This window comes from Mustela erminea, chromosome X (genome assembly GCF_009829155.1).
Source record: "Mustela erminea isolate mMusErm1 chromosome X, mMusErm1.Pri, whole genome shotgun sequence".
Lineage (NCBI taxonomy): Eukaryota > Metazoa > Chordata > Mammalia > Carnivora > Mustelidae > Mustela > Mustela erminea.
Window position 1 is genome coordinate 41938348 of NC_045635.1, and position 26872 is coordinate 41965219.

General features: G+C 41.3%; 1 protein-coding gene and 1 pseudogene across 3 annotated transcripts in view; both read left to right on the forward strand.

Annotated features, from left to right (window-relative positions):
• ZNF81 (zinc finger protein 81) overlaps window positions 1-26872 on the forward strand; it is a 106323-nt gene that overhangs the window by 64356 nt on the left and 15095 nt on the right. For all 3 annotated transcript variants that reach the window (XM_032330322.1, XM_032330320.1, XM_032330321.1), the window contains exons 4-5: window positions 7963-8089; window positions 16056-16151. In XM_032330322.1, coding sequence (XP_032186213.1) covers window positions 7963-8089; window positions 16056-16151 — 223 coding nt within the window. The remainder of the gene's footprint in view (window positions 1-7962; window positions 8090-16055; window positions 16152-26872) is intronic.
• LOC116582670 lies at window positions 5987-7489 on the forward strand (annotated as a pseudogene).

Genomic DNA, 26872 nt, shown 5'->3' on the forward strand with positions numbered 1-26872 from the left:
GGCAGACAGGCAGGCAGAGAGAGAGAGGGAGAAGCAGGCTCTCTACTGAGCAGGGAGCCTGATTCGGGGCTCGATCCCAGGACCCTGTGATCATGACCTGAGCTGAAGGCAGTTGCTTAACCGACTGAGTCACCCAGGTGTCCCAAGCTTGTTCTTGATTCTCATATAAACAGAATCATTTGGTCTGTGTTTGGCTTCTGTTTCTAAATGAACAAAATATTTTGGAGAGTCATTCAGGTTGTGTCTGTCCAGATCTTTCCTTGCTATGGCTGGGTATTCCATTGTATGAATATAGCACAATCTCTATACGCAGTCACCTGCTGATGAACATTTTGAATGTTTCTAGTGTTTGGTTTTCATGGATAAAGCTGTTGAACATCTTTTCATGTGTTTTATTGGCCATTTGGAGATCTTTTTTGGTGTCTGTTCAAGGAATTTTCCCATTTTTAAAAAGTTGCATAATGTGTCTCTTAGTTATCACTTTGTAGGCATTTTTTCTACATCCTCACTACAGGTGTTTTGTATATGTATTGCAGATATTTTTTCCCAGGTTGTGTCTTGATTTTTCATTTTCTTAATGGCATCTTTTTATGCACAGAAGTTTTAATTTTGATAAGGTCTCATTTATCAAAATTTTCTTTTATCTTGATTTTTTTTTTGTACTACGTCAAGAAATCCTTGTTGGACCCAGTGTTGCAAAGATACTCTCTTGTGTTTTCTTCTAGAGCACTTTGAGTTTCAGGGTTTTTTTTTTCCTTTTTTTAAAAATTGAAATATAACTGCCGGGCACCTGGGTGGCTCAGTGGGTTAAAGTGTCTGCCTTTGGCTCAGGTCATGATCCCAGGGTCCTGGGATCGAGCCCTGCATTGGGCTCTCTGCTCAGCAGGGAGCCTGCTTCCCCCTCTCCCTCTGCCTGACTCTCTGCTTACTTGTGATCTCTCTCTCTCTGTCAAATAAATAAATAAAAATCTTTCTATAAAAAATAAGGTCATGTTAGTTTTGGGTATACAGCATCTTGATTCAACAATTCTATGTATTAGTCAGTGCTCACTACAGTAAGTGTAGTCACCGTACGTTATTACAGTATCATTGACTATATTTCCTTTGCTGTACTTTTCATCTCATGACTTACTTATTTTGTAACTGTAAGTTTGTACCTCTTAATCCCCTTTATTTCACCCATCTCCCCTGTCATCTCCCTTCTGGCAACCACCAGTTTGCTCTCTGTATATAAGAGTCTATTTTTTCATTTGTTTGTTCATTTGTTTTGTTTTATAGATTCCACATATAAGTGAAGTCATATGGCATTTGTTTTCTCCGTCTGACTTATTTTACTTAGGATAATACTTTCTAGGCCCACCCATGTTGTCACAAATGGCAAGATCTCATTCTTTCTTGTGGCTGAGTAATATTACATTTTATATACCTCATCTTCTTTTTTTTAATTTTTATTTTTATTTATTTGAGAGAAAGAGAGAGAGAGATCACACACAAGGAGGAAAGTTAGAGGGAGAAGCAGGCTCCCCGCTGAGCAAGAACCCCAATGCGGAACTCAATCCCAGGACCTTGGGATCATGACCTGAGCTGAAGGCAGACACTTAACAACTGAGCCAGCCAGGTGCCCATATACCACATTTTCTTCACCCATTCACCTATCAGTGGACACTTAGGTTGCTTCCATATCTTGGCTATTGTAAATAACGCTGCAGTTAATATAGGGGTACATGTATCTTTTTGAATTAGTGATTTCCTTTTCTTTGGGTAAATATCCAATAGTGGCATTTCTGCATCATATGATATTTTATTTTAATTTTTTGAGGAACCTCCACACTGTTTTCCCCAGTGGCTGCACTAATTTCCATTCCCATCAACAGTACACAAGGGTTCCTTTTTCTCCACATCCTCTCCAACAGTTGTTATTTCTTTTAGATTCTAGCCATTCTGATAGGTATTAAGGTAATATTGCACTGTGGTTTTGCTCTGCATTTCCCTGATGATCACTGATGTTGAGCATCTTTTTTTTCCCAATATATATAATTTATTATTTTATTCATCTATTACATATTACTTCATGAAAATATTACTTGTGTTATAAAATATACAAAAATGCAAGGTAACCTGACAATGGAGCATCTTTTTATGTATGTCTTTTATGGAAAAATTTCTGTTCAGGTCTTCTGCCTGTTGTTAAATCAGATTTTTTTGGGGGGGATTAGAACTGAGTTTTATAAGTTCTTTTTGTAGTTTGGATACTAACCTCTTATTGAATATATCATTTGCAAATATCTTCTACCATTCACTAGGTTGCCTTTTTGTTTTGTTGATGGTTTCCTTTGCTGTGCAAAAGCTTTTTATTTTGGTGTAGTCCCAGTAATTTATGTTTGCTTTTGTTTCCCTTGCCTGAGGTGACATATCTACAAAAAAATGTTGCTAAGACTGATGTCAGTGAGATTACTGGGTATGTTTTCTTCTAGGAGCTTTATGGTTGCAGGTCTCACATTTAAGTCTTTAGTCCATTTTGAATTTATTTTTGTGTATGGTGTCAGAAGGTGGTCCAGTTTCATTGTTTTGCATGTAGTTGTCCAGTTTTTCCAACACCATTTATTGAAGAGACTGTCCTTTCTCCACTGTATTTTTTGTCCCTTTTGTTGTAAATTAACTGGCCATCTATGGTGGGTTAATTTCTGGGCTCTGCTCTAAAGTATCTGTTTTTATGCTATAACATACTTTTTGTTGTTGTTGTTGTTGTTGTTTTTTAAAGATTTTATTTATTCATTTGACACAGAGAGATCACATGTAGGCAGAGAGGCAGGCAGAGAGAGAGAGAGGAGGAAGCAGGCTCCCCGCGGAGCAGAGAACCCGATGCGGGACTCGATCCCAGGACCCTGAGATCATGACCTGAGCCGAAGGCAGCGGCTTAACCCACTGAGCCACCCAGGCGCCCTATAACATACTGTTTTGATTGTTATAACTTTGTAATATAGTTTGAAATCTGGGTTGTGATACCTTCAGCTTTGTTCTTTCTGGAGATTGCTTTGGCTGTTTTAGGGTCTTCTGTGGTTCCATAAATATTTTAGGTTTGTTCTATTTCTCTGAAAAATACCATTGGAATTTTGACAGGGATTCCAGTGAATCTGCAATATATTTGGTAAATATATTTGGTAAATTGGTAATATTTTAACAATATTAATTCTTCCTATCCATAAGCACAATATCTTTCTATTTACTTCTCTTATTTAGTTTCTTTCATCAGTGTGTTAAAATTTTCAGTGTATAGTTCTTTAACCTCCTTGGGTAATTTATTCTGGGGTATTTTTCTTTTTTTTTTCTTTTTCTTTTTTTAAACATAGGTATTTTTCTTGATGCAGTTATAAATGGGGTCATTTTCTTAATTTCTTTTTCTGGTAATTCATTATTAGTGTACAGAAACACAACAGATTTTCGTATATTGATTTTTGTGTCCTGCCATTTCATTGATTCATTTTTTAGTTCTAATAGATTTTTTGGTGGAATCTTTAGTGTTTTCTATGTATAATAAGATGTCATCTACAAATAGTGACAGTTTTCCATCTTCCTTTTTGATTTGGATGCCTTTTATTTCTTTTTCTTGTCTAATTGCTTTGGCTAGGACTTCCAGTACTCTTGAATTAAAGTGGCAAGAGTGGGCATCTTTGTCTTGTTTCTGATCTTAGAAAAGCTTTCAACTTTCCACTGTTGATTATGATGTTAGTTGTAGGCTTGTCATATGTTGTATTTATTGTGTTGAGATACCTTCTCTCTGTACCTGCTTTGTTGAGAGTTTTTATCATAAATGGATGTTGAACTTTGTTAATTACTTTTTCTGCATCTACTGAGATGATAGTATGATTTTATCCTTACTTTATTAATGTGGTGTGTCACATTGATTGATTTGCAGATGTTGAGCCATCCTTATCTCTGGAATAAGTCCCATTTGGCCATTTTATATGATTCTTTTAATGTATTGTTGAATTCATTTTGGTAACATTTTTTGAGGATTTTTGCATCTGTATTCTTCAGGGATATTGAACTGTAATTTTTTTGTCTTGTGCCCTTGTGTGGCTTTGGTATCAGGGTAAATTTCGCCTCCTTAGATTAACTTCTCTTCTGTTTTTTTTTGGAAGAGTTTGAGAAAGATTGGTATTCTTTTTTGAATGTTTGGTGGAATTCTTAGTGAAGCTATTTGATTCTTGACTTTTCTTTGTTAGGAGGTTTTTGATTACTGATTCAGTCTCCTTGTTAGTATTCAGTCTGTTTAGATTTTCTATTTTTTCATGATTCAATCTTGATAGGTTGTGTATTTCTAGGAATTTATTCATTTCTTCTAGGTTATCCAGTTTGTTTGCATGTAATTGTTCATAGTAGTCTAGTTGGTTATTTTTATAGTGCTTCTCAGTTTAACTATCCTATTATTCTTTCACTGTGAATGTATTTTTCTTTATGCTCATAAGCATACTTATAGATACCTGATTTAAAATCCTTTACTGCTAATTCCAGCTTTGAATCAGTTCAGGGTCAGTCTCTGATTGCATTTCCTTTTGAACCTCTTTTATTTCTCTTGGGACCTTTCTGTTTCTATGTTGATTATTTTCAACTGTATCTTGTGTGTTTTGAACCATATTGTAGACCTTTTGAATTCTGTTTAGTTCCCCTGAAGACTGATGATTTTTTTTGTTTCATTTGGTTTAGTAAGCACTTAATTTGGCTGGACTCCAGTTGGCAATGGTCTCCTCTGTGGTGTGTGGTAACTCAAATTTTAAATTTATTTACTAGACCAGAAATTAAGAAGAGTTAACACACAGATCTCGGGCATTCTTTTCTGTCTGAATTCTCCCTTGTCTTTCTGGTGGTCATGATGACTGCAAAACTCTCCTTTGATTCTTCAAGTTCAGTAAGACTGAAGTTTTTCGAGTGGAATTGTAGTTACCCTGCGTGGCATTGACTAGGTCTGTTTACAAGCTAAAGGCTGTAAACTTGGTAAACCCAACAGTGCCATCCCTTCTTCTAATTGTCAGTTCTCTTCCAGTAAATACCTGATTTTTGTTACTTTTCAGTACCTCCAGATTGGTTTTTTTTAATATTTGCTCAGAGTATAATTGTTACCTATGTGAAAGTTGGTCTGATAAAATTTAATTCAGTCGTCCTGGACCTTAGTTATTGTTAATTTTTGTATGTGGTGTAAGGTATGGGTCAAGGTTTGTTTTTTCCTACAAAACTTACATCCATTGTTCCAGCACAATTTTTGAAAAGACTTTCCTTTTCCCCATAGAAGTTACTTTGGTACCTTTGTGAAAAAACAGTTGTCCATATGTGTGTCCTGTTTCTGGACTCTCTATTCTGCTCCATTGATAAATCTGTCTGTACTTACATCAGTACCACACTGTGTAAATTTATCATAGTTTTATAATAAGACTTACCATTACATATTCTAGGCTATTCTAGGTCCTTTGCATAGCCACATAAACTTTAACATTTCCATGCCAATTTTTACCAGAAAGTTGACACATAATTGGTTGAACAAGTAGAAGACAAATGAGTATGGTGGTAGAAAATTTCAACAACACTCAGCCAACTTGATTTATATATTATTATAATACTACAGCCATCAACAGCGGAATACACATTCTTTTCCAGGGACACACGAACCATTCTCATAGATAGACCATAAGTTGAAATCATACAGAGTATATTTTCTCACCATTACAGAATTAAATTAGATATGAGCAATAAAAAGACATGAAGAGAGGGCGCCTGGGTGACTCTGTTGGTTAAACAACTGCCTTCGGCTCAGGTCATGATCCTGGAGTCCCCAGATCAAGTCCCACATAGGCTCTCTGCTCAGCAGGGCGTCTGCTTCTCCCTCTGACCCTCCCCCCTCATTCTCTCTCTCTCTCTCTCTCTCTCTCTCTCTCTTATCCTCACTCCAATAAATAAATAAAACCTTTTTTAAAAAGGCATGAAGAGAAAATGGCCATATTTGTGAAGAATTAATTAAAACAATAGTAGAGGGAGCTATGTAAAGTTAAAAAAAAAAGTGTGCATGCTTCCTTCTAGAAGTTATAGAACACAAGCAGATGGAGCCTTAGCTACTGCCTCGGTCCTCAGCACCACTGCCACCACTGCACACCACCAGCCAGCATGTCCTCCGCTCACTTCAACCAGGGGCCATCCTGTGGCTTGTCTGTTGAGGTCGAGAACAAGCTGGCCCAAAAGTACGACCACAAGCAGGAGCAGGAGCTTTGAGAATGGATTGAGGGGTTGACAGGGCACCACATCAGCCACAGTTTCATAGACAGCCTCAAAGATAGCATCATTCTTTGAAGTTCATCAGTAAGTTCCAGCCAGGCTCCATGAAGAAGTTCAATGAGTCGACCCAAAATTGGCACCAGCTGGAAAACATTGGCATCTGCATCAAGGCCATTACCGAGTATGGAGTGAAGTCCCGTGACATTTTTGAGGCCATGACTTGTTTGAGAAAACCAGCCACACCCAGGTGCAGTCCACCCTCCCAGCCATGGCCAAGACAAAAAGGAATAAGGTGAATTTAGGGGTGAAGCATGCAGAGAAGCAGGAACAAAAATTTGAGCCAGAGAAGCTAAGAGAACATCATCGGGCTATAGATGGTCACCAACAGATTTGCTAGCCAGCAGGGTATGACAGCCTATGGCACCCGGCACCACCTCTATGACCCCAAGCTGAGCAAGGACACCCCCCCAGACCAGGCCACCAACAAGGGAGCCAGCCAAGCCAGGCTGACTGCACCTGGAACCAAGCAACAGATCCTCAAGCCTGGGATGAGCATGGAGCACCGTGACATGTTCAACGTCAGCCTGCAGATGGACAGCAACAAGGGGGCCTCGCGGCAGGGCATGACCATGTATGGGCCTCTGTGCCAGGTCTGTGACCCCCAAAACTGCCTGATGCTTGAACACTCAGAGCTGGGCCAGCCTGCCCATGACCACCACCCACACAGCTGCTACAACTCAGCCTGGGGCCCTGGGGCCCTCACCCTGCCTTCCCTCCAAGGAGGCTGGCTGCTGCTCTTGGCAGGGTCGAGCTGGCCCCACCAACTCCCTCACCCTGCATGGTGTCCTCTAGCCCCCTTGGACCTACTTACAGGGTTAGCGTTGAGGGGGGCAGTCTGAGGTGCCTGTGGTGGGGGAAGGGGCCCTCCTCCTTGGAGTGCTGCAGGATCCAGCATTGAGCTGGACACACTGAGCAAAGCTATCCCTAGCTGTCTCCTGACTCCCATACAGGTGGGTGCCCCCCAGGACAAAAATTTCTCTCCCCCTAGCAAAACCCCCGGAGCCAGTCTTGGCCTGCCCCCTCCCCATTCCTACAGTGGAAGCAAATTGCATGCCCAGAGACCCGGCGGACACATGTGGTTTGGTTTGCAGCGACTGGCATATGTGGACTTGACTGTGGTGTTTGTAATGCAAGCACTTTCTTTTTCTCTTTCACTGGAGCACAATAAATGACTGTAAAGTAAAACAAAATACTTCCCATTAAAACAAACAACAAAATGGGATCGAGGACAAATCCTGTACAAAATTATTATTTTTAAAAATGAAAGACTGGGGGTGCCTGGGTGGCTCGGTCAGTGAAGCCTTTGCCTTCAGTTCAGGTCACGACCCCAGGGTCCTGGGATCGAGCCCTCCTCCATGGGGGAGCCTACTTCTCCCTTCCACCTCTGCCTCTCTCTCTCATGAATAAATAAATCAGATCTTTAAACAAACTGACTAAATGTTGAATACAATGAATTGCAAAAATTTATGATTAGATATTTGTATGCTATACAACACTACATATAACTGGGTATTTAATAGTCATACTGTATAGCATATTCTGGTGAAAAACAAATCCTTAAAAAATAATTCCTCAATGATCCTCTCCCTATCGCCCGCTGCTGACCCTGTCGTCTTGAACGGGACTGTGTTGTTACAGGTCTCTGTGTCATTCGAGGACGTGACTGTGGACTTCAGCAAGGAAGAGTGGCAGCAACTGGACCCAGCTCAGAGACGCTTGTACCGGGATGTGACGCTGGAGAATTACAGCCACCTGCGCTCAGTGGGTAAGCACAGCCCTTCGGAGAAACTACGAGGAGCGTGTTATGCGTAAAATTGTATTCCTCCAAGGAAACTATGTTGAAATCCTAACCTGTTAGGACTAAGCACCTTGGGATATGATCTTTTTTTGGAATTGGGGGTCTTTACAGAAGTAGCCAAGCTCAAACTGGGTCTTTTTGGTGGGTCCTAATCCAGTATGACTGCTATGCTTAAAATAAGGGAAATCTAGACATAGAGACAGACACACACAGAGAAAAGACAGTGTGAAGGAAAAGAAGATGGCCAGGTCGCTGGAGTGATGCATCTGCAAGTGGAGACATGCCCGAGGCCACCAAGAGGTCAGAGAGAGAAGCATGGAAGAGTTCCTTCCTGTTTTGAAGGTTCTCCTTCAAAAAGAGCATTGGCCCTACTGACACCTTGATTTTGGACTTCTGGTCTCCAGAACTTTGACACAGTGCATGTCTGCTGTTTTGAGCTGTCCAGCTTGTGGCACTTTGTTAAAGCAGCCCTAGGAAACTAAGATTTTTTTCCTTGGCAAGGGGGATGCTGCCATAGCAAATACTGAAAAAGACACAGAAGTGGTTTTGGAATCAGACAGTGGGTAGAGGCTGGAAAGGTGCTTGACAGAGAAAGCCTAGATTGCCTTGAAGAAATTCACTGGTAGAAATATGGACGCTAACGGGGCTTTGGTCTCAGATAGAGCGAGGAGCGTGTTACTGGAAACTGGAAGAAAGGAGATCCTTGTTACAAAGTGGCAGAGAACCTGACTGAATTGTGTTCTGTTGGTTGAAAAGCAGAAAGTGTAAGTGATAAACTTGGGTAGTTAGCTGTGGAAGTTTCTAAACAAAAGTGTTAAAGGCATGGCCTATGTTTTCCTTGCTGCTTACCATAAAATGTAGGAGAAAAGAAAGATATTAGAAAGGAATCATTAGTAAGAGAAGAAGCAGAGCTTGAAGATTTGGAAAATACTCAGCCTGTCCATATGCAAAAGATGGGATAAGACTCTGGAAAGAACCAAAGATGTGGACAACCAGTTGCGAAAGAGATCAGTTGTATGACTTTTGGATTTCTTCAACTACGTCAGTAGAAATGCTGTCAGCTTTGACTGAAGAGGACAGAGACAGGAAACAATGAGGGAAGGCTGTGGGGTAGCTGGGATTCTACTGGTAGGAGAGAGGCTGATAAAACTATTCAGCTGTGCCCATGCATTAGCCTTCTGGAAGAGGGATGAATGACTCCAAGGATGGTTGTGAGGCCAAGATGGCTGCTACTGGCACCACAGGCCCAGAGGGCCCAGGCTGGGAAAACAGAATGTGAAAGACCCTCACCTCCTCAGTTCCACAGGGCAAGCCACCTACTTGGTTCCAGGCCTGAAGGGGCAGAGCCGCCACCTAGGGTCAAGGATGTGGAGTTGCCACATCCTACCTGAAGTCTTACCTGCTAACAGCATCATGCTCTCTTTAGCGTTCCTTCCCTTCCAGTATTTGTTGACAATTGAGTTTGTGCCATTATTTAGCATTAGAAGGAGCTTGTGACCTACCTCGGCCTGCATGCCAGAGCAGCACAACTCCAGAAAGACTCAGGCTCAGTGCTCCAGGAGCTGCTACTGACCTCACACCATCCACCAGCTGGGGCTTGATCAGAAGGACTTGGGCCCCCTCTGAGTGGGTCTCTACCGCTTGCCATAGTTCTCATGTCCCACCACGGTGTGAGGATTCAGCACCAGGCTCTTCCGTGTTTGCTGAACATTACCGAAGGAGTCCTTGCTGAGTTTCCTTTCTTCCACTGATGAATAGGCTTAAATACAGCGAGCAAGTAAACTGAGACCCAATAGCGAGCCAAAAGCTCTTTGTCAACAGGAAAGCAGTTAGCCTCAGAGGATGATAGGGCTCTGTTTCAAAATCCCAAGGTTGGCTCTGTGGTTCACCTCTAGGGGCCTACCCAAGGCTCTATCCCCAACTGCCACTGACATTTCAAGCACCACTGGATCCACCAGATCATATGGCCCCAGTGAGAGAGCAGCTAATGTGGCACTCTGGACCCGTTGCAGAGCCTTCTTTTGTTCCGGGCACTGCTCAAAACGAGCAGTTTTTTGGACCACATGGTAAATGGAGCAGAGTAACGCACGCAGGTGTGGAATATATTGCTTCTGAAGCCCACAGAGGCCCAGTAGCCATTGTCCCTCTTTTCACTTGTAGGAAGAGCCAGAGGCAAAAACTTACTTTTCACTTCGAAATTTCTAAGGGTAGGGGAACGCCTGGGTGGCTCAGTAGGTTAGATAGCTGCCTTCAGCTCAGATCATGATCCTGGGGTCCTGGGATCGAGCCCCATGTTGGGCTCCTTGCTCAGCAGGGAGCCTGCTTCTCCCTCCGCCTGCTGCTCCCCCCAGCTTGTGCTCCCTCCCTCCCTCCCTCTCTCTGACAAAATCTTAAAAAAAAAAAATTCTAGGGGTCCCATGAGTCCATACTGCTCTACCCATAGAAATTTCCCTGAGGTGGAAGGCCCCTAAATTGTGGTCAGATTTATTTCCTACCCTCTGCCATACAAATTCTCTTACCAGTAAGTTAAGAGTGGTTCTTACTTCTCACTCATCAGGTGTAGTCAGCATAATGTCATCAGTGTAATGGACCAAAGTGGTATTTTGTGGGAGGGAAAGTCAATCAGAATCCCTACAGACTAAACTATGACATTAGGACTGGAGGGCTGATATATCTCTGAGGTAGATCAGTGAAGATATATATAGATATCTATATCTATCTATCTATCTATCTGTGTGTGTGTGTGTGTGTGTGTGTGTGTGTGTGTATAGTTGGCCTTGCCAACTGAAAGCAAACTGCTTCTAGTAACCTTTAGTAACAGGTATTTCAAAAAAAACATGCAACAACAAAAATAAAACAAACAACCCCCCCCACATTTGCCAGATCAATAACTATTCACCGGACACCAAGGGATGTGTTAATTGGTTTCAGCAATGAACCCACATCTGGTACAGCAGCTACTATTGGAGTTAGCACCTGGTTAAGCTCCTGATGGTCCACAGTCATTCTCTAAGATCTGTTTGTCCTCTGCACGGGCCAGAGAGGCGAGTTGAATGGGCATGTGGTGGGACTCACTCCCCCGGCATCCTTTAGGTTTTTGATGGTAGCATTGATCTCTGCAGTTCCTAGAGGAATGCAGTATTTCTTTGGGTTTACTCTTTTTCTAGTAGAGGTAGTTCTAGTGGCTTCCACTTGGCCCTTCTCACCATAATAGTCCTCACTGCACAGGTCAGGGAACCAGTATGGGTATTCTGCTGGTTGCTGAGTATCTGTATTCTAATTTTGCAGTCTGAACCTGGGAAATAACCACGGGATGGATTGGGGTGCCTGCTGTGCCTCCCGTGAGATGGAGCTGAGCTGAAACCCCGTTGATAACTTCACTCTCATAAGCCCCTATGCCATCTTGTGGGCCACGGTGACATCCTGGGTCTCCTGGAATTTGTGTCAGTTCCGAACTGGTCTCCAGTAATCTCGGAAAAGCCTCATTATGTCCTTTCCCTCCCTGCACAGTCACCCTGACAAAGGGCTATAAATCTGTTTCGGGAAGAGAGAGATTAGCAGTATACATTTTGACGGTGTAGCGGGGTCCTTCCTCAAGGAACCCGGGCTCCCCTTCATTCACAGAGCTCTGGGTCTATAAACGGGCTCAAGTCTGAAAATTGACTGAGGAGATGAGACTCTTTACATTTCACGTTAGGCTTCGTTCACTTGCCCTAGAACCCTTCTCCTAATGCAGATCAAGTAAGAATGCAGTAGCTCGTCTGTTTCTTTTCTAGGGACAGCATAAGCAACTGGCCAACACCATGGGTCTCTGCAGGTCAGACCATTCTGATTACTGTTTTAACCCTGCTGTGTGCACTGTAATAACCATGTCTATCTTGCATTTATCAATTCAGTGCCCCCATTTGGCCCCTGTTACCCCAGAATCCAGTTAGTCTCATTGCATTGGGGTTTCCCAATTTGTGTCCTGCAGAGAAAAGCAATCACAGAGTTCTTCAAGAATACTGGGCACCCCCCACACACACCTCACAAATTTGCATGTCCCAGGCATGTCCTATGGACCCTCCCAGTGTGTAAGAGCATGCCTTACACGGTAAATCGAGTCTAATGTGCCAAGCTCCCAAGCCCTTGGATGCCTTTCTCTGTAGTATAGAGAATTCTTCCAAAACACTTCTCCATTTCAGTTGCATTTTGTACGAACCACTTTTTGATCCATGTTTCAGCCAAGCAAACAAAATGTTCAAGCCCTCTCTAACCCCTCAAGCAGCAACATTAAATTCACAATCTGCTTAGTGTGCACATACCAACACATTTGGCCTGATCAATCCAACTTTATGTCCTTTCCATTATCCCACACTCTTAAATATCCATTTGCACCCGGGTTTCCGTTTTCTGTCTGTATAAATTGGACCAATAATGCAGTTCTTTTATGCCTCGTGGATTATGCTGTACCTCCCCTCTTGGGCCCTGATGAGACTTGAGTCTAGTTCTAGGTCTAAAAGCAAGTCAGGGTGGTAGGGCTAGGTTGTGAGAGAAATCAGCAAGTACCTCAGGGGAGGTCGTTGTGGGGTCCTCAGGCAAAGTAGGGTTTATCTTCTCAGATGAGGGCAGAAGGGCTGCTTCTACTCAAAAGAAGACTCATCAGAGCTTAGAAGTTCAGTGTCCTCATCTATGTCCATTCTAAATTTCTGGATCCCATTTCTTTTCAGTCAGTTCCCTTACCCTAATAGCCCACATCCTATAAGGTTGGGAATTCAATTTGTGTTGTAATGTGGCCACAGCCAGGATGAGACTCTGGGTTTTGTTTTCAGCAGCATCAGTTCTGTAGCTACAGAAGTTAGGGGTGTCTTTCAGGGCAGACGTAGAAATTTTCAGGTCATCCATGCAGTGCTTGAGCTGGGAACTCAAATCCCTGAGTTCATCCTTTTCCCCCCTCTACTTTGTCCAGCACAATTAGGAGCAATCTGGCAATCTTATTATACTTGTAAGTTTGACAAAAATTTCTAAGGTGTCAAATACAAGGTCACCCAGAACCATACCTCTCACAAGCATTTGATAAGGAGTATCTAGGTATCCAGTGGGGATATTTTGCATATCTCTTTTGCCACATCATCCCATGGACTGTCAGTGTGCTCTGTAGTACTGGAAAGAGAGTCATTAGTGCCTTCAAATGTGATCAGAGTAGGGAACCAATTCTAGAAAACCCATAACCCATTCAAAAAATTCATTCTTAGGATTCTCTTCCTCTAGCACCACTCTCAAAATCTGCATTATGGTTCTCCAGAGAAATGGAACCAATATGATATGGGTATATACATATACAGAGTACACACACACACACACACAATACATACAGACATAACCTTGAGAAAGATAGACAGAATGAATACATTCACAGATTCCAGAGAAGAGATTTGTTTTAAGGAACTGGCTTGCCTGATTACAGGAACCAACAAGTCTGAAATTTAAAGGCCAGGCCTGCAAGCTGGAAATTTGAGTGAGGTGATGCTGTAAACCTAAATTCAAAATCTTCAGGACGGGCCAGTAGACTGCAAACCAAGACAAGGTATCTGTGTTGCAGTCTTTAGGTAGAATTCCTTCTTGCACTAATGATTCCTTGTTCTCTTTGCCCGCAGCCAATACAACAGATTGTGGTTCTTTACCTGGTTGTGTGACCCAAAACTTCATTTTCCTTTTTTTAAGATTTGATTTATGTATTTGAAAGAGGGAGCAAGCATATGTGTGCACGCACATGTGTGCGCAAGAGGGTGGGAGGAGCAGAGGGAGAGGGAGAAGCAGGCTCCCCACTGACCAGGGAGCCTGACCCAGGACTCGATCCCAGGACACTGGGATCTCGACCTGACCCAAAGGCAGACGCTTAAATGACTGAGCCACCCAGCCCTCCCCCCGCCCAAAAAAAGTCATTCTTAAAGGATCTGGGCCATTAGTAGTCCTGCCTGAATTGGATTGTTGTAGTTCCTATTGACTTTCATCACAGAGCACACAGTAGGACCAAGAAATGCCCTAAGGGATTAGGTGTATTCCAGACACTCTCTTCCTTATTTCCACTGTAGGGTAGCAGTCCAATTTCCCCTGAGTAGTCAGGATCAGTCACTCCAGCCAGCACAGTAACTCCTTTCTTTGCCTTTTGATTCAGAGACTTGAGGAGCCCAAAGTGTCCACACGAGACAGACTTAACATCCAGTTCAGTGGAATCACTACGGTGTCTCCTGGCAGACGCATTCCTCCCTTTGGAACTAAGACAGAGAACAGCAGAGTGGAAGGGGCACAGGAACAGGCAGGAAATATTTTGCTAGTGGACCAGTAGAGGTAGTAGTGAACGGTGCCATTCCTGGCCCTGGGCCAACAGGGTGGGGCCACCCCCCCCCCCTTAATAGGCTTGGAGGACAGAAAATGGAGCCAATAAGAATTACCCTCAAGCCTTAAAATCTCATGGGCTTTGTCTTGCTAGGTTTTGGACTTTCTTGGGATCTGTGATCGCTTTTTTCGTTCCAGTCTCTCCCTTTTGAATGGGAATGCCTGTCCTGCCATTACATTTTGGAAGCAGATGACTTGTCTGATTACACAGGTTTGTGTGGAGAGAAGCTGCCCTGAGATGACTCATACTCATATCACACCCATAACTGATTTAGGTGATCTGGATGATAAGATTTGACACTTGGAGTTGATATTTAGATAGATTTTGAATTTAAGACTTGATGCTGGAATGATCAAGACTTTTGGGGATATTGGTGTGGAGTTCGTATATTTTGCACCTGGGAAGGACATGGATTTGGTGGGGGGGGGGTGTCCAAGGGCAGATTTTTAATGGGTTGAATCATGTGTCCCCCTGAAAAAACAGAGTGGAAATATGAACCTCCAGTACTCCAGAATGTGACCTTATTTGAACATAGTGTCTTTATAGAGGTAATCAAGTTAAAATGAGTTCATGGGAGTGGGCCCTAATTTAATATGATTGGTGTGCTTATAAAAAAAGGGAAATCTGGTCATAGAAATAGACACATGGGGCGCCTGGGTGGCTCAGTGGGTTAAAGCCTCTGTCTTTGGCTCAGGTCATGATCCCAGGGTCCTGGGATCGAGCCCCGCATCAGGCTCTCTGTTCGGCGGGGAGCCTGCTTCCTCCTTTCTCTCTGCCTGCCTCTCTGCCTACTTGTGATCTCTCTCTGTCAAATAAAAGAAATAAAATCTTTTTTAAAAAAAGAAATAGACACATATGTGGGCACCTGGGTGGCTCAGTTAAGCATCTGCCTTCGGCTCAGGTCCTGATCCCAGGGTGCTGGGATCAAGCCCCGCGTCGGGCTCCCTGCTCAGCAGGGGCTCTGCTTCTCCCTCTCCCTCTGCCTCTCTCCCCAGCTTGTGCTGGCTCTCTCTCTCTCTCTCAAATAAATAAATAAAATCTTTTTTAAATAAAGAAAAGAAATAGATACATATAGAGGGAAGTCATTGTGAAGATACATGGGGAGAAGGGCATGCGACAGGAGAGATGCATTTACAAGCTAAAGAAACATCAAAGATTGCCAGAAAACAAGCTAGAAGACTCAAGGAAGGATGCTCCCTCACATCTGCCAGAGATAGCCTGACCCTGCTAACACTGATTTCAGACTTGAGGCCCCAGAAGCATGAGACAATGACTTTATGCTGCTTTGAGCCACCCAGGTTTTGGTATTTTGTTACGGCAGCCCGAGAAACTGAACACAGAGCCTCCATGAAAGTATTTTCATTCTCAGCTGCTGAGTACCCTGAGCCAACTGAAGTGTGTGCCAGTGGCGTCCCTGGTGGGCCTGAGATCCTTCAGTGCATTGACCTCTGTGATTATTACTCTTTTCCCAATGAAAAGTGGTTACTTTAAAAAAAAAAAACACCAAGTGGAAAGCAATTAGCTGGACCCAATTCTGTCATGTCCTATTAACAGGGTATGAAGTTCCCAAACCAGAGGTCATCTTCAAGTTGGAACAAGGAGAGGAGCCATGGATTTTGGAGAGAAAAACCCCACATCAGAGCCATACGGGTGAGTGAGTGTGACCCAGGCAGATGGGGGACATGGAAACGCTTTTCCTCAGAAGCTTATGCCTTTAAAATGCTATTTCTTGCTGCCTTCTTGAAGGATCTCAACTTTGGAAACTGCTTGAGAAGAGATAACATTGGCCTTTTAGGTACCAGACTGTTCTCTCCCTTTATTTCCCTTAATGTGAGCAGCTGTCTTTTTTGCCTGGCTTTCCTCCAAGGAGAATTGCTGCAATTCCTACAGGCAGAATCATATGCCAGGCTTCCTCCCTACAGATCTTGCTTCTTTGAATGTTTTCTCCTTCCATCACATTTTTAGCCTTCATTCCTTAAGTCCCACCCCCCAGGACCTGAGATTCTTAACAATACATATGGTCAGGTTTTAATGGATTTACCCTCTCTGAAAACCACTTGGTTGCCACGCTCCTGTTCTTCTGAGGACCTTTTCACTTTCATCCTCCTCATTTTCTTCTTCTCAACTCTAAGATACCAATAAACACATCGATAACCAGCCCCCCTCCTCTTCTCTTTTCAGATTCCTCACTCCTCTCCCGTCTCCCCTGCTGCCATGCCTCTCTCCCATCTTCTGACCTTGAGATCACTGCCACTTAGATTTTTGTCTTAAATCAATCAACTGTATTAAGGTATAATTTACATACAATAAAATGTCTCCTTTGAAGTGCCCAGTTTGATGAAGGTCCACGCTGCTGTTAACCACCACCCCAGTCATGATATGGAGAACATTCCCTTTCGTGAAAATGAGCCTCCATGCCCCTTGTAGTCAGTAGGCCCCTAGGCAAACCACTGACTGGCTTTCGGTCACTGTAGATTAAATCTGTCTTTATTAGGGTTTCATGTGAGTGGAATCCTGCTGTCTATACCCTTTTAGGTCTGCCTCCATTGTTCAGCATCACGATTCTGCAATTCATCCATGTTACTGAGTATATTGCTGGTTTATTGCTTTGAAATGCTAAAGACTATTCCATGATATGAACAGACTGTAATTTGTTTATCCATATACCTGTTAATGACAGGTGGCTGTTATTTGGTTATTATGAGTATTATGAGTACAGTGTAGTGAACATGCTGGCATGTCGTTGTGTGACCATATGTTTACATTTCTCTTGGGTGAACACCTCGGAGTGGAGTTGGTGGATCATATAATTGTATAAGTAAATGTATGTGTGCCTTTATAAGAAATTGCCAAGCTATCTTCCAAAGTGGCTGTGTGAGTCTACCCTTCCAGCAGCAGTACACGAGAATTTCTGTTGTTCCGCATCCTTGCCAACACCTGTTACCATCAATCACTTTAATTTTTGCTGTCATAGTGGATGTAATGGTATCTCATTATGATTTTAAGTTGTATTCTTCTGACAAATAATGATAAATATCATTTCATGGGCTTATTGACCATTTGTACATTTTTGTTTCAGGTGTCTATTCGGATACCTTTCCTGGTTTTTAATTGCTTAATGAGTTTTCAGAGTTGTAGATATTTGCTAGATGTAACTCCTACACCAGATATATACATCACCAGTATTTTGTTCCAATTCGTGGCTTTCACTTTTCTCTTCTTACTGGTGCCTATCAGAGGAGCAAATGTTTTGATTTTGATGGAGTCTAATTTATCGTCTTTTAAAATTTTCTAGTGCTTTCTGTGATCTGTTTAAGAAATAGTAGCCTGCTACAAAGATTTTTTCCTATTTCATTCTCTAAGTTATAGCACTTTTGCTTTCTCAGTTTAGACCTACAATTCACTTTGTATGTTTGATGTAAGGACCGATGTTCATTTTTGTTTTTGTTTTTAAAGATTTTATTTATTTGTTTGACACACAGAGAGAGATCACAAAGTAGGCAGAGAGAGAGAGAGGGACACAAGCTCCCTGCTGAGCAGAGAACCCGATGTGGGACTCCATCCCAGGACCCTGAGATCATGACCTGAGCCAAAGGCAGAGGCTTAAACCACTGAGCCACTCAGGTGCCCACAATGTTTGTTTTTATCAGTACAATACCCACTTGTTCCAGAAACATTTGCTGAAGAGGCTTTTTTTTTCCCCCATTGCATTTCCTAGTCAGGTTTATCAAAATCAATTGACTTTTTATATGTGAGCCTATTTCTGGACTCTTTATTCTGCTCAGTTGATATATATAAGTCTTTCTGTTTTATAATGGTAGGCTTTAATATCATTCAGGCAAGGTTAGACCAACAGATCCAGAGATGACTGCCATGAAAAAGATAGTTTGTAATTCACAGTTCCCAAGAGGAGGAGACATGCCATACCGTGCAGGGCCACATCAGGAAGCACCAGCGTCAGTTAGGAGGCCAACGTTTTAGGGGAAAGCATGGATAAGAGCCTTAATTGTTATTTGCATGGGGAAGCATGGGTGAAACAGAATAAGCCAGCTGGGGAGGCTTCGGATTGGCTAGTTTGAGTAATTGCAGTGGGGCTCCAGGGCTGTAGGGACTGCGTCTAGTAACTTGGTACTTGGCACTGAGGGATTAGAGCAGGAGGATAGTGGCTCAACCTGGGAGAGTGTAACAAAGGAGGAGAGTTGGTGGAAGTGGACTCTGGATTGGTTGGTTTGCATATAAAAGGTGTGCTTCCAGGGAATTCATTTGTTATCTCTAGGAATTAACTAGCACTGAGAGAGGCAGGTCTGTCCAGGAGGAGGAAGGCACCAGATGGCCCAAGCATCAACAATACAGAAAATAAGATAAAGAAGATGTGGGTGCCTGGGTGGCTCAGTTGGTTAAGCAACTGTCTTCGGCTCAGGTCATGATCCTGGAGTCCTGGGATCCAGTCCCACATTAGGCTCTCTGCTTCTCCCCCTGACCTCTCTCCTCTGATGTTCTCTCTCTCTCATTCTTTCTCTCTCTCTCTCAAATAAATAAATAAAATCTTAAAAACAAAAACAAGAATAACAACAACAAAGAGATGTGATATACATACAATGGCATATTATTCAGCCATAAAAAAGAACAAAATCTTGCCACTGGCAACAACATGGATGGAGCCAGAGAGTATCATGCTAAGGGAAATAAGTCAGTCAGAGAAAGACAGAGATAACTCATGATTTCACTCGTATGTGGAATTTAAGAAACAAAACAAATGAACAAAGGGAAAAAGAGAGAAAAAACAAGAAATAGCCTTTAAAAAAAAAGATTTTATTTACTTATTTGACACAGAGAGAGAGATCCCAAGTAGGCAGAGAGGCAGGCAGAGAGAGAGGGGGAAGCAGGCTCCCCGCAGAGCAGAGAGCCCGATGTGGGGCTCAATCCCAGGACTCTGGGATCATGACCTGAGCCAAAGGCAGAGGCTTTAACCCACTGAGCCACCCAGGTGCCCCGAGAAATAGACTTTTAACTATAGAGAACAAACTGATGGTTGTGGGGGGTGGGGGTGGATGAAATAGATGATGGGAATTAAGAGCACGCTTACCCTGATGAGCACTGGGTAATGTATAGAATTGTTAAATCACAATATTGTACACCTGAAACTAATATAACACTGTATGTTAACTATACTAGAATTAAAATTAAAAACTTTTAAAAAAACACAGAAAATATAGTTAATATACTTTTTTAAATACTTTATTTACTTATTTGACAGAGAGAGAGAGAGAGATCACAAGTAGGCAGAGAGACAGGCAGAGAGAGAGGAGGAAGCAGGCTCCCCGGCTGAGCAGAGAGCCCGATGTGGTGCTTGATCCCAGGACCCTGGGGATCATGATCCAAGCCGAAGGCAGAGGCTTTAACCCACTGAGCCACCCAGGCGCCCCAATATACTGTCTTTTTGGCAAACCCACATTTTCTTTATTACTGTAGCTTGTATAATGAGTCTTGAATCAGGTAGGATAAGTTCTCCAACTTGGCCTTTTTCTAAATTACTTTGGCTCTTCTAGATCATTTGCATTTCTATATAAATTTCATAAGTAGTTTGCGCTTTTTTAAAAAAGCCTACTGGGGTTTTATTTGGAGTAGAGTTCACTCTATAGATTGATGTTAGGAGAATTGATATCTTCACAATATTGGGCCTTCTAATCCACAAGCATGGCGTATTTTCTATATTTATTTAGATGTTTGAATTCTTTCAGCAGTGTTTTATAGTTTTCAGTGTATAAGTCTTCTGCATCCTTCATTGAATCTATCCCTAAATACTTGATGCTCCTTGACAGTTTTGTAAATGACATTTTTTTCCCAATTTATTTCGGATTGTTCATTGTTAGTAAAAATTGCTCATGATTTATTTTTGTACATTTATTTTGTATCCTGAGGCATTCCTACATCGACCTACTAGTTTTCTTGCAGGTTCTTTGAGGTTTTTCATCTAAGTAGTTATTATCACATTAGAGACACTTTTTCGTCTCCAATTTTATGCTTTTTGTTTCTTTTCCTTTCCCTATTGCACTAACACCTTCAGTTCGATATTAAATAGAAGTGTTGAGTGTGGGCATGCCTCCTGTGTTCCCAATATCAGGGATAAAAAATGCGTACCATTATGTCTGATATTTTTTGAAGCTGCCCTTTATCAGGTTATAGAAGTTCTTTTTTAATCTTAGCTTGTTGAAGAGTGTTTTTTTTTTTTTTAAATCATGGCTATATGTTGAACTTTGTCAACTCCTTTTTCTTCATCTAATTAGAGTAATCATATGAGTTGTTGCTTTTATTTTGTTAATATGTGAGTTTGTTGATTTTCCTTAAAGATTTATTTATTTCACACACACACACACACACACACATAGAGAGCACAAGCAGGCAGAGAGGCAGACAGAGAGAGAGAGGAGGAAGCAGGCTTCCTGCTGAGCAGAGAGCCCGATGCAGGGCTTGATCCCAGGACCCTGAGATTATGACTTGAGCCAAAGGCAGAGGCCCAACCCACTGAGCCACCCAGGCTTCCCTGTTGATTTTACAAATGTTAACTTTGTATTTCTGAGATAAAATATTAGTTGATTATGATATATAACCCTTACTATATATTATTGGATTATATTTACTGATGTTTTGTTTTAAAGTATTTGCATTTTTTATGAGTGATATTGGTTGTAGTTTTCTTTCTCTGCAACATTTTTGTCAGGCTTTGGTATTAGGTTTCTGCTGGCCACATAAATGAGTTGTGAAGTGTTCCCTTTCCTGAAATAGTTTGTGTAAAATTATTATTTCTTCTTTTACCGTTTCATGGAATTCACTAATGAAACCATCTGGGTCTGGAATTTTCTCTTTTTTTTTAATTTTTAATTTTTTTTGAATTTTTTATAAACATATAATATATTTTTATCCCCAGGGGTACAGGTCTGTGAATCGCCAGGTTTACACACTTCACAGCACTCACCATAGCACATACCCTCCCCAATGTCCATAACCCCATCCCCCTTCTCCCCACCCCCCTCCCCCCAGCAACCCTCAATTTGTTTTGTGAGATTAAGAGTCACTTATGGTTTTTCTCCCTCCCAATCCCATCTTGTTTCATTTATTCTTCTCCTACCCCCTTAACCTCCCATGTTGCATCTCCACTTCCTCATATCAGGGAGATCATATGATAGTTGTCTTTCTCTGATTGACTTATTTCGCTAAGCATGATACCCTCTAGTTCCATCCATGTCATCGCAAATGGCAAGATTTCATTTCTTTTGATGGCTACATAGTATTCCATTGTGTATATATACTACCTCTTCTTTATCCATTCATCTGTTGATGGACATCTAGGTTCTTTCCATAGTATGGCTATTGTAGACATTGCTGCTATAAACATTCAGGTGCATGTGCCCCTTCGGATCACTATGTTTATATCTTTAGGGTAAATACCCAGTAGTGCAATTGCTGGGTCATAGGGTAGTTCTATTTTCAACTTTTTGAGGAACCTCCATGCTGTTTTCCAGAGTGGTTGCACCAGCTTGCATTCCCACCAACAGTGTAGGAGGGTTTCCCTTTCTCCGCATCCTCGCCAGCATCTGTCATTTCCTGACTTGTTAATTTTAGCCATTCTGACTGATGTGAGGTGATATTTCATTGTGGTTTTGATTTGTATTTCCCTGATGCTGAGTGATACGGAGCACATTTTCATGTGTCTGTTGGCCATCTGGATGTCTTCTTTGCAGAAATGTCTGTTCATGTCTTCTGCCCATTTCTTGATTGGATTATTTGTTCTTTGGGTATTGAGTTTGCTAAGTTCTTTATAGATTTTGGACACTAGCCATTTATCTGATATGTCGTTTGCAAATATCTTCTCCCATTCTGTCAGTTGTCTTTTGGTTTTGTTCACTGTTTCCTTTGCTGTGCAAAAGCTTTTGATCTTATAAAATCCCAATCGTTCATTTTTGCCCTTGCTTCCCTTGCCTTTGGTGATGTTCCTAGGAAGATGTTGCTGCGGCTGAGGTCTAAGAGGTTGCTGCCTGTGTTCTCCTCAAGGATTTTGATGGATTCCTTTCTCACATTGAGGTCCTTCATCCATTTTGAGTCTATTTTTGTGTGTGGTGTAAGGAAGTGGTCCAATTTCATTTTTCTGCATGTGGCTGTCCAATTTTCCCAACACCATTTCCTGAAGAGGCTGTCTTTTTTCCATTGGACATTCTTTCCTGCTTTGTCAAAGATTAGTTGACCATTGAGTTGAGGATCTATTTCTGGGCTCTCTATTCTGTTCCATTGATCTATGTGTCTGTTTTTCTGCCAGTACCATACTGTCTTGATGATGACAGCTTTTTAATAGAGCTTGAAGTCTGGAATTGTGATGCCACCAACTTTGGCTTTCTTTTTCAATATTCCTTTGGCTATTCGAGGTCCTTTCTGGTTCCATATAAATTTTAGGATTATTTATTCCATTTCTTTGAAAAAAACGGGTGGTATTTTGATAGGAATTGCATTAAATGTTAGATTGCTTTAGGTAGCATAGACATTTTCACAGTATTTATTCTTCCAATCCAGGAGCTTGGAACATTTTCCCATTTCTTTGTGTCATCCTCAATTTCTTTCATGAGTACTTATAGTTTTCTTAGTATAGATTCTTAGCCTCTTTGGTTAGGTTTATTCCTAGGTTTCTTACGGTTTTGGGTGCAACTATAAATGGGATTGACTCCTTAATTTCTCTTTCTTCTGTCTTGTTGTTGGCGTAGAGAAATGCAACTGATTTCTGTGCATTGATTTTATATCCTGACACTTTACTGAGTTCCTGTACAAGTTCTAGCAGTTTTGGAGTGGAGTCTTTTGGGTTTTCCACATATAGTATCATATCATCTGCGAAGAGTGGCAGTTTGACTTCTTCTTTGCCAGTTTGGATGCCTTTAATTTCCTTTTGTTGTCTGATTGCTGAGGCTAGGACTTCTAGTACTATGTTGAATAGCAGTGGTGATAATGGACATCCCTGCCGTGTTCCTGACCTTAGCAGAAAAGCTTTCAGTTTTTCTCCATTGAGAATGATATTTGCAGTGGGTTTTTCATAGATGGCTTTGATAATATTGAGGTATGTGCCCTCTATCCCTACACTTTGAAGAGTTTTGATCAGGAAGGGATACTGTACTTTGTCAAATGCTTTTTCAGCATCTATTGAGAGTATCATATGACTCTTGTTCTTTCTTTTATTAATGTGTTGTATCACATTGATTTGTGGATGTTGAACCAACCTTGCAGCCCTGGAATAAATCCCACTTGGTCGTGGTGAATAATCCTTTTAATATACTGTTTAATCCTGTTGGCTAGTATTTTGGTGATAATTTTCACATCTGTGTTCATCAAGGATATTGGTCTGTAGTTCTCTTTTTTGATGGGATCCTTGTCTGGTTTTGGGATCAAGGTGATGCTGGCCTCATAAAATGAGTTTGGAAGTTTTCCTTCTATTTCTATTTTTTGGAACAGTTTCAGGAGAATAGGAAGTAGTTCTTCTTTAAATGTTTGGTAGAATTCCCCTGGGAAGCCGTCTGGCCCTGGGCTTTTGTTTGTTTGGAGATTTTTAATGACTGTTTCAATCTCCTTACTGGTTATGGGTCTGTTCAGGTTTTCTATTTCTTCCTGGTTCAGTTTTGGTAGTTTATATGTCTCTAAAAATGCATCCATTTCTTCCAGATTGTCAAATTTGTTGGTGTAGAGTTGCTCATAGTATGTTCTTATAATTGTCCGTATTTCTTTGGTGTTAGTTGTGATCTCTCCTCTTTCATTCATGATTTTATTTATTTGGGTCCTTTCTCTTTTCTTTTTGATAAGTCTGTCCAGGGGTTTATCAATCTTATTAATTCTTTCAAAGAACAAGCTCCTAGTTTCATTGATTTGCTCTATTGTTTTTTTTGTTTATTTGTTTCTATTTCATTGATTTCTGCTCTGATTTTTATGATTTCTCTTCTCCTGCTGGGTTTAGGGTTTCTTTCTTGTTCTTTCTCCAGCTCCTTTAAGTGTAGGGTTAGGTTGTGTACCTGAGACTTTTCTTGTTTTTGAGAAAGGCTTGTACCACTATATATTTTCCTCTCAGGACTGCCTTTGTTGTGTCCCACAGATTTTGAACCGTTGTGTTTTCATTATCATTTGTTTCCATGAATTTTTTCAATTCTTCTTTAATTTCCTGGTTGACCCATTCATTCTTTAGAAGGATGCTGTTTAGTCTCCATGTATTTGGGTTCTTTCCAGATTTCCTCTTGTGATTGAGTTCTAGCTTCAGAGCATTGTGGTCTGAAAATATGCAGGGAATGATCCCAATCTTTTGGTACCTGTTGAGACCTGATTTAGGACCGAGGATGTGATCTATTCTGGAGAATGTTCCATGTGCACTAGAGAAGAATGTGTATCCTGTTGCTTTGGGATGAAATGTTCTGAATATATCTGTGATGTCCATCTGGTCCAGTGTGTCATTTAAGGCCTTTATTTCCTTGTTGATCTTTTGCTTGGATGATATGTCCATTTCAGTGAGGGGAGTGTTAAAGTCCCCTACTATTATTGTATTATTGTTGATGTGTTTCTTTGGTTTTGTTATTAATTGGTTTATATGGTTCGCTGCTCCCACGTTAGGGGAATAGATATTTAAAATTGTTAGATCTTCTTGTTGAACAGATCCTTCGAGTATGATATAGTGTCCTTCCTCATCTCTTATTATAGTCTTTGGCTTAAAATCTAATTGATCTGATATAAGGATTGCCACTCCTGCTTTCTTCTGATGTCCATTAGCATGGTAAATTCTTTTCCACCCCCTCACTTTAAATCTGGAGGTGTCTTCGGGTTTAAAATGAGTCTCTTGTAGGCAACATATAGATGGGTTTTGTTTTTTTATCCATTCTGATACCCTGTGTCTTTTGATTGGGGCATTTAGCCCATTAACATTCAGGGTAAGTATTGAGAGATATGAATTTATTGCCATTGTATTGCCTATAAGGTGACTGTTGGTGTATATTGTCTCTGTTCCTTTCTGATGTACTATTTTTAGGCTTTCTCTTTGCTTAGAGGACCCCTTTCAATATTTCCTGTAGAGCTGGTTTGGTGTTTGCAAATTCTTTCAGTTTTTGTTTGTCCTGGAAGCTTTTAATCTCTCCTTCTATTTTCAGTGATAGCCTAGCTGGATATAGTATTCTTGGCTGCATGTTTTTCTCGTTTAGTGCTCTGAATATATCATGCCAGCTCTTTCTGGCCTGCCAGGTCTCTGTGGATAAGTCTGCTGCCAATCTAATATTTTACCATTGTATGTTACAGACTTCTTTTCCTGGGCTGCTTTCGGGATTTTCTCTTTGTCACTAAGACTTGTAAATTTTACTATTAGGTGATGGGGTGTGGACCTATTCTTACTGATTTTGAGTGGGCTTCTCTGCACCTCCTGGATTTTGATGCTCGTTCCCTTTGCCATATTGGGGAAATTCTCTCCAGTAATTCTCTCCAATATACCTTCTGCTCCCCTCTCTCTTTCTTCTTCTTCTGGAATCCCAATTATTCTAATGTTTCGTCTTATGCTGTCACTTATCTCTCGAATTCTGCCCTTGTGGTCCAGTAGCTGTTTGTCCCTCTTTTGCTCAGCTTCTTTATTCTTTGGCATTTGGTCTTCTATATTGCTAATTCTTTCTTCTGCCTCATTTATCCTAGCAATCAGAGCCTCCATTTTTTATTGCACCTCTTAATAGCTTTTTTTATTTCAACTTGATTAGATTTTAGTTCTTTTATTTCTCCAGATAGGGCTTTTATATCTCCCGAGAGGGTTTCTCTAATATCTTCCATGCCTTTTTCCAGGCTGGCTAGAACCTTGAGAATCGTCATTCTGAACTCTAGATCTGACATATTACCAATGTCTTTATTGATTAGGTCCCTAGCCTTCGGTACTGCCTCTTGTTCTTTTTTTTTTGTGGTGAGTTTTTCCATCTTGTCATTTTGTCCAGATAAGAGTATATGAAAGAGCAAGTGAAATACTAAAAGGGTGGTAAAGACCCCAGGAAATATGCTTTAACCAAATCAGAAGAGATCCCAAATAGTGAGGGGGGAGAAAGGGGATAAAAAGAGGTTCAGAAAGAAAAAAAAAAAGAAACAATTAAAAAAAGAAAACGAATAAAGAAAAAATATAAAAAAGAAATATATATATATTAGATAAACTAGTTTAAAAACGTTTAAAAATGGGTAAAAGTTAAGAAAATTTAGCAGAGGAGGAGAGAAAATAATTGAAAAAGAAAAAAATATTAAATTAACTGCAAGACTAAAGAATCATGGTGAGAAAGCCATGAGTTCCGTGCTTTGCTTTCTCTTCCTCTGGAATTCCACTGCTCTCCTTGGTA